The following is an 11,509-nucleotide window of genomic DNA, read 5'->3' on the forward strand; positions in this document are numbered from 1 at the left end:
TTTAAAAATTGGTTGGTTTTTTTGTGTGTGTATATCACAAAGAACATCCCAAACCATCTTATTCATCTATACACCCACTTCCCAGATGGCACCCTCCCATAGCCTACCCCAGCCTGGACTAGAGCCCTTATACTCTGATATCCCTGATACTGTCCACTGTGTTGTTGGCACCCCCAGCTGTTCTCTACTACTTGTCCATCCAGTGAATCTAGTCAGCCTATCTAGAGGTTATTTTTTAAGATACCAGCAGGGACTAATCACTTTAACTGGACTGCAGGTACAGCCTGCTGCCATTTCACTCAGTATCTCTCCTCCCAATCCTGTGGACAGGATCTACCATGACTAACACTAAGTTCTCAAAAATCCTAGGACAGTGAGAGATGAGGGCAGGTTTTGTGGCTCTGGTCCTGGCCAGAGAGAGTTTGGAGAATGATCCTCACACCCCACATTCCGTGAATTGGTTCTTCCATCTCTGGGGCTGGTAAACTCTCTGAGGAGACTCAGAGCCTACAAGCGATCCAACGCCAGAACAGAAGCTGTACTGGAAAATAGTTGCTGGCAAAGGAGACATTTGAATGCTTAAGATGTAACCAGGAATTGTTCAGTGTGGTTAAACCACTCTGAACTTTAGTGTTTTCATTGACAAAGTGGGGATAGTAAAATTGACATAACCAAATTGCAGAATTAAATGAAGCAATGAATTTCAAATGCTTCAAGCAGTGTTGGTAACATATTGAATTCTCAGTACAGGATTACCTATCATCATTCTGTATATCCTGAATGTGAACTGTATTCTTTTAGCATCAGAAGAAGATAATTTTTTCCTCTCCTTCAATAGGACCAATAACTCATATGCATACGTTATGCACACAGTGAAATTCAGGAGCTCTTCCGTCCTGCTTTCTAAACGGAGCCCTAATACCACTCTGGTGAAGTTGGCTTGGTTTTTTTCTTTTTTTGTTTTTAACTTCTGAACTTCATTTTCCTCAGTGTAAAATACGTATTATTTTCTTCCTTATGAGAGTATTGCAAGAATTAGAGATGAAGACCATGTCTCTAAGATTGGGCAGTGGTATTTGCTCTTGAGTTGATCTCACAAACATGTCTTTTTCTATTTTCTAAGATAGAGCTCAGTCTCCCCAGTAGAGCTCTGCTGAATTTTTCCTGGTTGTATACACAAAACTTCTTGCTGACCAGATACATCCTCAACTTGAGTGGCTTAACTGTTCTTTCAGGGAGTTTGCATAGCCTTCACTTAAGTAATGACTCACAAAAGAAAAATGGACTAGTATCTTAGTAGTCATGGCATGGCATCCTGACTGTGTACTGTGCTTATACTGCAAGCTGGTCTGCATCTTCTTCAACTCTACAGAGCCCAAGGAAGAACTGTCGTGGGTTTGCCAAAGGAAGCATCCTGCTTTATCTTGCCTTCTCCTTACAGCCTCAGAACAGGAAGCTTCTGTAACGTGAAAGAGGTACTAGTTCTTCAGCTCACCATAAGTTACATCCTGAGGCTCTTACCCTTAGTCTGTGTTGAGGAAAGTCTGACCTGACTTTGTCTTGTCAGATCATGTTGTCTAGGCATGTTGGTTGCCCAGCTCCTTCAGGGCCTATCTTCCATTGGAATGAGGAGAAAGCTGTGGTTTTATCTGACTTTTACAATATGGATCCTTTTGAAGCTCTTACTCAATAACAAAAAATGTCTTTTGGGACATTTGATGCAGTCTCCAAGGTATTTTTAGGCAAATACAGATGTTCTCATGACCTGTCTGCTTTGATTATATGATTATGTGTTAGAGATGGCCTTCTTCTCTCTGGTAATTTTTTTTATACCATGTGCATATGGAAAATACATTAAACAACTGGCCATATTTATAAAAGGGCCTGGACAATGTGCTCAGACTTTAGTGGGGTGAGATTGACCACAGATGCTTCTAAATTAGCATGTTAGGGCTTCAATGAGTTGACAGATTTAAGATATTTGAGATGTTTTGGGGTATTTTGTCAAAGTATATCAAAATTATTAATTATCTTTCCTTTCATATTTAACTCCTGAGGTTTCTTGTGAGCCATGGAGTCCTGAAGCATAAAGAGGGTTATGAAACAGATGACAAGATCTTGAGCTGATTTGCTGGCTTCTAATTTCTCATGCCCAGCTTTCCTTACTTTGATGGATTTTTTTTGTTGCTGGAGATTATTTACCTTCAGGACAATAATTATGATTATGAATTCATCTATGCCATCAGTGGTCTGCATGTGAATTTTTCTTCCAGAATCCTGGTCTTGGGATCTGTGGATGAATACATGCCCCAAGATCCATTTCCACCTTCTGCTAGGACATCTCAGAAGGAAGAGTACTGCAAGTCTAGAGATTCCAGCGGTTTTAGCAAGCATCAGAATGGACTTCTCTATATCCTGAGCACTGGTTTCCACTAGTAGTGAAGAGTGCACATCCTCATGATGTATTACAGTGTGACAAGCACATTCCTTGCCTTGATTGAACATTAGTGTTGTAGGTGTGACAATGACAATCCTCTTCCATTGACATATGCACAAGTCAAGTGGAAGAAGGAGGCATCATGGCCAAGCCCACTCTCTCTCTCTTGACTCCAGGGCAGGGCTCAGTTCTGTGACTGTCCAACACCTGTCCAGAAGCCTCTAATCATGCCAGCTTCATAGCTAACCCATCCCTGCCTTGCTTCCTAGAAACACTGAATGTTCATACCTCATGTTGCCCCACTTCCTGGGAATAATTTCTCTGTGCAGTTGGCTGTATGGAGCTTTTCTCCATTGAGCTGTTGGCATCCCTGCCTGGGTAGCTTCTTCTTCTATCACTTGACACTTTAATTGAGTCCCCTTAGATCTACCTTAGCCAATTAAGCCCCTTAGACAAGTCTTCCTCTCTGACATCATCACCCAAGCTTTTCCTGTCATGGGTTGCCCACCTGGCTGCATAGAGATGGAATATGGTCAAATACCAGATCTTCCTAGGATCTGGGAAGTTTCTGGGAAACCTAGTTTCTGGGAAAGAAATTTCTGGTCCTTGTGATCATCAGGGTAGCTTTTGATGCCCTTCAGATGATAAAAGATATATTAAAAAACAGATTTCTTAATGAACCTGGTTCTCACCACCACCAAGCTGCCAAATTAAGCATAGTGAAGCTTTGAAAGAGAGGGTGAACATAATCAGAAAGAGCTAATAAGGGTAAGAGGCAGTAGGACGGATTCTGAGAGAACACGTGAGGAAGGCAGACGTGAAGAAACACTCTCTCTTTCTCTCTCTTTCCTTCTTCCTCTCTTTTTTCCCTCTATCCCTCCTGTTTTCACTAATTGATCTGACAGATCACCATACTCTATTCTCTTGGCAGCACATTCGGCTTCCAAATCCCTTTTTACCACAGTGATCCCAGGCAGCTACCACCACACATCTGGGGTTGACCTTCAATGCCCTACCCCATCAGTGTTCTCTAAGACTTTCGTCTAGAGAAATGAAATCCGAATTCAAGACAGATATCCATGGAGTTTTACTCTCAGAGCCTCTCTTTTTCCTTTTTTACCTATTGCCTGAGCCCTAAACTCTGGGGTTATTTTTAGAAGCCTGAGTGTCAAAACAAGTTGGCTAGCCGTGTGCTCCCTGATGCTGATGGGAGTCTGACAAGCTGTAGCCTGGCTTTAATTTTTCATTTTGAAGCATTAAATGTCAGAAGCTCAATTAACATTTTCATTATTGCATTTTTATTGTGCTCTTATTTAGGTTACAGATGTGTGGGAGATAACTTTCCTTTCCTGCAATTTTTAATGAAAAAAATATATCAGCCAATACGATAAACTCTTACTTGTTTAGGGTGTTCTCCTAGTTTTTAACATGTCCCCAAGTACACATCAACATTAGAACATCATTCAGTCCTTTATGTACACAAGCAGTCATACCACAATTATTTATTGTGTACTAACTGTTATACATGGATCAGCATTATAGACTCTGTGGACTGACTGCTGGTAAAACCAGGGAAATCTAGGCAAAGTAGAAACATCTCACTTTTCCTTTGCATAATTATTGTGTGTGTGTGTGTGTGTGTGTGTGTGTGTGTGTGTGTGTGTTATGCCTCACTGGCCCAGGCATAACCACAATGATAAAGTTCAAGGGGAAGAGAAAGAAAGACAGAAAAATAGAATGTGAAGAGGTGGGAGAGGATATGGACTCTAGCCATACACCGATGCCTTCGCCCATGCTTCATGGCTATACCCGGGGGAGTCTTACTCTGGGAAATCTGTAGTTTAGGTCTATACAATTGGGTCATTCAAATGTCTGGTGCTCAAGTTATAGGTCATCAAATGTAAGTTGGGCTTGGCCTGGTATCACACTACTTTAATCCCAGCTCTCCAGAGGCAGAGGCAGGTGAATATCTGTAAGGTAGAGGCCAGATTGATCTATATAGTGAGTTTCAGGCTAGCTGGGGTTACATGGAGACCCTGTCTCAAAAAGGAAAAAAAAACTAAGTTGGAAATATCTACCCACTGTTCACACATACGTGAGTACTCACGCATCAACTTTTCTTCGGCTGAAATTATACTAAGGAATAAAAGACCTCCATGCCAATCTTCCCCACACGTTTCTGCTCTTCCACACTTTGCCATTTTCACAGAGTCAGGTGAATATCTGTAAGGTAGAGGCCAGATTGATCTATATAGTGAGTTTCAGGCTAGCTGGGGTTACATGGAGACCCTGTCTCAAAAAGGAAAAAAAAAACTAAGTTGGAAATATCTACCCACTGTTCACACATACGTGAGTACTCACGCATCAACTTTTCTTCGGCTGAAATTATACTAAGGAATAAAAGACCTCCATGCCAATCTTCCCCACACGTTTCTGCTCTTCCACACTTTGCCATTTTCATGGGACACCAGGAAGAAAAATTTACAATGGAGTGGGTAAATCTACAAAGTGAATAATCCAAGAAACTCATATCCATGAATATTAAGCCTCTGCATCTTACCATCTAAAGATGCAATCCTGTCACACTGTTCCCTTGTTTTTCTCATAGTGGGGTTTTCTTCGTGCTCAGGTTTTATTTGTATATGACCTCAATAAAAGAGTGCACAAATAAACTGTTAATACACTTAGAAAAACTTTCCCCTGACACCTATCCTCTAACCTTGAGAACACTTAAAATGTAAACTGCCTAACAATTTCAAATGATCTGTTTATGTTTCAGGTAACATTGGCCCGGAGCTCTCATATACTGACATTAGTGTATTCATCTCCTCTGATGGGGGCAACACATGGAGACAGGTAACTAGGGTGATTCAGAAAGAGGGGAGACACATGTATAGTACTTTCTTACAGCATCTCCCTTCCTATAGATTCTTAACTAATTATTACTTTGTCAATCCAAAATATTTGATCAACTATTCAGCTTGGTCAATGCAGCTTGTAGTTTAGAGGGGAAGGGAGGTTGGTGTGAAGAGCACTGGGCAAGAAAAAGGTAAACCTAGATTTGTTCTAGCTGGTTCATTCATTCCTTAAGAAGTGTGAATGTAACAGCTTGCTGGTTTCTGGGGATACACTGATGAAATTGTTTCTGTCATTTGTATGCCAAGGAATCTTGGCAAGCAGTCCTCGCCAGCTTTCTGGATCTCTTTATCTACAGAGCAAAAGGATTAGAATATAAAACTGGCAAATCCACTACAGTGATTATTTAAGAATTTTGTAGACCCAGCCATAAGTAAATATAAAATATCTTAATACCCATATGAGTAGAAGAAAAATCAATTCAGTGTTATGAACAATAGAACTTCTGAGTGATAACAGAAATTCTCTGTGTTTTATGTTGTCTCATTTAATGGCTGGACATTTGATATGTGATGAATGTGAACTGAGCTTTTTAATTTTCTTTAATAATGTAAATATAAGTAGTCATACATGACTACTCTACTGGCTGACACAGACTTGTCAAATGTCAACAAGCTGTCAGAAAGGGGCCTCAAGAATTGGCATTCCTTCCTTTTAAGGAGCTCAACATTAAACAGAGAAAACGATTTCACATAAAACAAAGTATAGTTAAGGGCGATTGCATTATTTTAGTGGTATTATTACAAGGTAGAGGGAAGAGTTGGTTCTGTTAAGCAACGGTGGGAAAGGCTTAACTGTTACAGGTGATATTTTACGGACTTAAAATGAGAAGAAAGGGAAAAGAAGGGGAAAGAGAAGCACACTGAATGCCTCAACAATGTAGGTCAATGCAGGTGGATCCACCATTATCGATGTCATCAAACATGGTCCCATTTAGATGCTGGACAAGACTGGCATGACTATCACCCTACTGTCATTACCCTCATTGCCCCTGCTGTGACTATGATCCCCATTGAGAAAGTTACCAAGCACTTAACAGATGCAGCATCAATTTAGATACTACATAGCATGCAGTGAAGAGTGTCAAGTTTCCTGCTCTGAAAGCTCTAATCAAGTGACCAAGCAACAGACACATAAAAAGGTATGGAGCTTCAAAACATAAGCTAGTCCAAATGCAAGGCCCAAAAGAATACAGAAGCTGGAAAAAGTCTCATCCAATACCAGATTCCCAATAGACATATAATGGTCCCCCCACATCAAAAAAGAGATCCCCTCGCCAGGCGTCCACTACAGTATTCCCTTTCGGTGATGTCCCTTCATTAATTTTCTTCCCCTCTTTCCCAAATGGACCAAGCTTATACTTTTCACTTTAGTTCCAGGCGTGGGAAGTTGTCAGTGGCCTGGGGCAATATCCAGAGGGAAGTTTGAAGGATGACTTTTCCCTACTATCCTGGCTTCAGGCCTGCATCCCCATTATGCGACTTGCCATAGAGCCATCATTTAAGCTCTGGAGGGAAAAGATTAACATTACTGACAGGCTCAGGCTTTCTATTCATGTCTGATGTGCCTTTACATCCTTTGTATATTAAGACTTGCCATTAGATATTTTTCTTTACTTAAAAGATAAATATGAGTACTGGAGAGATAGCTCAGTGGTTAAGAACATTGACTATTCTTGCAGAAGACCGGGGTTCAATTCTCAGCACCCACATGGCATTTAACAACTGTCCATAACTCCAGTTCCGGGGGATTTGACACCCTCTTCTTACCTCTGCAGGCATTGCATGACACATTACTTCCATACATACATGCAGGCAATACACCCATACACATTACATAATGGATAAAATATTTTTAAAAGATAAATATAAATAAAGCAAATAATAGTTGTTCATTGGGGCCTATGTACAGTAGACCACATTCCTCCTGTACATCTGCCTTTTAAATCTTCCTATTCCTGCTTACCCTCTTCTAACCCTCTCCTAAATACCATCCCAATCTCTGTATTTAGGTTGCATGAGCCACCATAATTGGTTAAGTGCTAGAGGAATTCTGAATGTCTATTTCCTCTACAAACTCAGAAGTTGAAAATAATTCTTTGTGGAATAAATGTTATTCATGCTTTAGGCAAGAATCACAGAAGACATACCTTGATATATGTGGGATTAGGTTGAAAATTCTTAGTTGAGAATCTTGGATTATAGTTGCTACTTAACAAATGTTTATGATTAGATGGACATATGGATCATTGAATGTGTGGATGAGTGAATGGAAAGATTAATAACACACGAACAATACATAGCTCAAATACTGAATAGTCTTAAGTCCCTGGAAATTCTGTACTATAATGAATATTTATGAAAGAGGTTCACAGGCACCAAAGTTAAGTCTTCTTCCAAACTTCAGGGCAACCTGGAAGGTAGTGGCTTAGACTTAGTCTAAATACTCAGTTATTCTAGTGTTGTTGGAAATTGTCTTTTAGATCCTAGGCAAGTTATAAATCCTAAAGGATATAGATAATTCATGAATTGGCAAACACCTGAATTGATAAGGAAGAACAGAAGACGGGAAAATAAACTGTAAAGAAACAAAGAGATGAAAACTTCAAAATCACACTCCTCCTTGGGTTACATAGTTGAGCATCCACCATATTCCCCCATCTTCATGTAGTTCAATTGGGTCACATAACTAATCGGAAAAGTCTTGAAAATGCCATTTCAGTGTGATAAGGTGAGCTGTTTTTTCTCTGTGAACCCAATTTCCCATTTATCAAATGCAGATAATTCTTGCCAGACTAATACAGTCACTGGAAAGCTCAGAATCTAAATGAAATAGTATCTGTGAAATACTGTAAACTGTTACACACTACGCAAATGTAAGGTGTTGCTATGAATATTGTTGTTGTTTCAGGTCTTTGATGAAGAGTACAATGTCTGGTTCCTAGACTGGGGTGGCGCCCTCGTGGCCATGAAACACACACCTCTGCCAGTCAGGCATTTGTGGTAAGGACAGACCCCTACCCTATTATGAGCAGTTTTAAAATAGTAGAGAGTGTTGGGTCAGTGATTCTGTGTGGCTTTTCACCCTTTTCTGCATTTCCGCATCCATTGTTCGTCATTAATATCCTTAAATCATCTAGCTCATAGCTAGCAATAGTGAAACCAATAATTTAGATGGGAAAGTGTGATGAATCCGGGTTGGTTGATAAGACAGAAAAGAATGGAAAGAATAGCAAACCTAAGCAGTTAAGATTTGGAATCTAACATATTGGAGATGGAAATTGCTATAAGCAGATGGTTAGGTTCATGTTACAGATCTTGAGCTCAGTTCTATACAAGTTTAGTTTGTGGTTTCTATGACTGTTCCATCACAGATAACCATCAGTTGTCATATATATTCATATAAAGATTAAGGGAGAAATCTAGGCTGATACTCTAGAGTTTTAGCCGTTGTGTACTTGAGTACTTGGGAGTAGTTAAAGCCATGTTGTGGACTCAGTGTTCGAAGAGTCAGCACAATGCAGGAAAATCAGGGATTCTAATGAAAGGAGCTTTGCTGCAAACAAGTTTACATAAAGTGAAAGTGGAAATATAGAATAGACGAAAGTAAAATGGGTAAGAAAATAGAATTCCAGAGGAAATGTTTTCGTGGATGCTAAAAGGGGAATTTATGAGTAGATGGAAATTCTATAATCAGATCATATCATATCAGTTCTGGTGTGAGAGATGCTCTGGGATTAATGGTTAAAGAACCCATTGTAATTGTTGTAAGAGTAGACTTAAAACAGAAATGAAGTTGAAAAGTGAGATTACAATAGATTTATGAATGGATGGATGGATAAACAAGTGAATGAATGATAATCAATGAAACGAAACTAAGACAGTAGGTTGTTTATCTCAACCAAACATAAAATAGAACTGAGATCATACGTGGAAGATTTTTGATGATGTCAAAGAACTGAGTGATTTTTTTTATGAGTGTATTGCTTGCATATGAATGCACCCAGGTTGTGCATGCCTACAGAGGTCAGAAGAGGGCCTTGGATTCTTCTGGAACTGGAATTACAGATGGTTGTTAGCCACCACATTAGTGCTGGGAATTGAAACCAGGTCCTTTGAAAGAGTAGCCAGTGCTCTTCACTGCTGAGCTATCTCTCTAGCGTCCTGAGTGATATGTTTTCTGATGGTGTATATAATGATGATGATTTGCTGGTGTTATTTAAGTTTTTAGCACAGGATGGAAGAATCTCTTATATGTCAATATCTTGAATGGAAAAGAATTTTAGGCTTAACGTTCAGCAAAGTGTGTATTTTCAAAAGTGAGAATTTGTATGTGTAGGCTTTGCTAGCTGGAATTTAGATGGTAGCATTCACTATGGACAGAAAGCTGGATCTCCTCCTACACCAGGTTCTCAACTTGGGAAGATCAGTGCTTTCAGTTTTAGTGGACAGCATCTGTTTGACATCTCGTGAAGGCTTATGATTCCCTGGTACCAAATTCAACCTCAGCTCCTTTGATTAAAAACGTCTCTCAGTTTGTCTGTTTTAAAACCATATGAAATTGGCACTTTTAGGTTACAATATGCTGAAATATTACCAGTTTCTTAGACTATAACCTAGCACATGATAGACTTGTTATATCTACTAACCTATTGTTTTACAAATAAATTATATAAGTAATTTTTAAGAGATGCATGGAGTCATTTTCAAGAAAATTGTTTTACTAACCCAATGGTGGTGATGTAAAAATTCCCCAATCTTTGTTATCCATTTTCAGATAATAATAGCTTTTATTGAAGGCATGTTATATTGCAGCAGTATTTTAAACTGCTGCTATGAATTATTTAATTTAGTTCTTGCATCAGTCATGTGTATCAGGTTGTTGTTTCATCACCCGTTTATAATGATATTGAAATGGAGCTATATAAGTGCATTGCTCTAGGTACTTGTACACAGGTGTTAGCTGGAAGCACCAAGTTTGGAGCTCTTTGATTTTAACTGTGGATGTTCTAGGTACTCTATGGAACTCACAGAGGCTTAAGGCATGGTTTCTGTCCTCTGGGAGATCATGGTTGGTGTAGGAATTTTGGTTTGTTCATTTACCACCAGAACTCAGAAGAATGTCTGTTATAGGATGCGGACATGAAGATGATCATTAAAGGGAGTATGCCAGGAATTATAAGGAGGAGTGGTGAGAGGCAAGTTAGGGAAAGAGAAAACTCTGAATTGAGGCTAATATTCAGGAATGCACACAATGCTTCAGAATACTATGTTTCCTGCCAATAATGCGAATAAGTAAAAGTAGGGAGGACTGAGAAGAACCTAAATGTCACTTGATGGTGCTATGGTTGAGCTGGTAGGTGATTCCTCCCAATTTCAAGACCTGTTTCTGTCTGTGGAGGGAAGAGTTGCCTATTGAGGGCTGAACAGGACTTGAATTCACAGAGGAGAAAGTAAGTCTTCAGCCTTATTTATTTTCTAACCAAGGGAGGCAATGTGTGTTAAGTTTTAGCATGACCCTTTAGAACCTTCTCAATTAGAGGAGAGATAAGTGCCCTGAAGTCAGATATAGCTTAACTGATTCCCCCCTCCCCCTCAAGTCTTGGGAGAAGAAAGTAGCAACCTCATCTCAAGCTTGACTGTAACCCTCCCCTCCTTCTTCTTGATTATGGTAGAGATAAGATCTGGTACTTATTTAACTATTGTTTTATAGAACTTCCAATAGAGAGCTTTCATTGTGCCAACGGAAGGAAGAGTTTATTCTTTCTTTCTGATGGGAAAAGGAGAGTGAGCATATTTGTTATGGAAGCAGGACAGGGTACCAAGAGATCAGAAAGGATTTGGAATCTGGTAAATCTAGCATCCTTGCATCTAACCATTCAGTTTAATTTTTAGGGATTTCTTTCCAGAGACCTGCTTACTGCCAAAAGAACGTTTCTGGGAGAACATGGAGGCTAACCATCTAAGTTAGTAAAGTTTTGTTTGTTTTTTGTTTTGTTTTGTTTTGTTTTGTTTTGTTTTGATAGGGTCTCCCTAGTCCTGTCTGGAAGTCACAATGTGGACCAGGGTGACCTTGATCTCAAAGAGATCCACCTGCTTCTGCCTCCTGAGGGCTGGGATTAAACGGGTGCTCCACCACATCTGGCTAAATGAGTAA

The 11,509-nt window shown here is 39.6% G+C and overlaps 1 protein-coding gene across 2 annotated transcripts in view; it reads left to right on the forward strand.

Annotated features, from left to right (window-relative positions):
• The window catches only part of Sorcs3 (sortilin related VPS10 domain containing receptor 3), a 664,579-nt gene that overhangs the window by 556,137 nt on the left and 96,933 nt on the right, over positions 1-11,509 (forward strand). For both annotated transcript variants that reach the window (XM_008845711.1, XM_029569661.1), the window contains exons 12-13: positions 5,217-5,293; positions 8,264-8,355. In XM_008845711.1, the coding sequence (XP_008843933.1) occupies positions 5,217-5,293; positions 8,264-8,355 (169 nt within the window). The remainder of the gene's footprint in view (positions 1-5,216; positions 5,294-8,263; positions 8,356-11,509) is intronic.

The sequence above is a fragment of the Nannospalax galili genome, unplaced genomic scaffold (genome assembly GCF_000622305.1).
Source record: "Nannospalax galili isolate Female #2095 unplaced genomic scaffold, S.galili_v1.0 scaffold161, whole genome shotgun sequence".
Taxonomy (NCBI): domain Eukaryota; kingdom Metazoa; phylum Chordata; class Mammalia; order Rodentia; family Spalacidae; genus Nannospalax; species Nannospalax galili.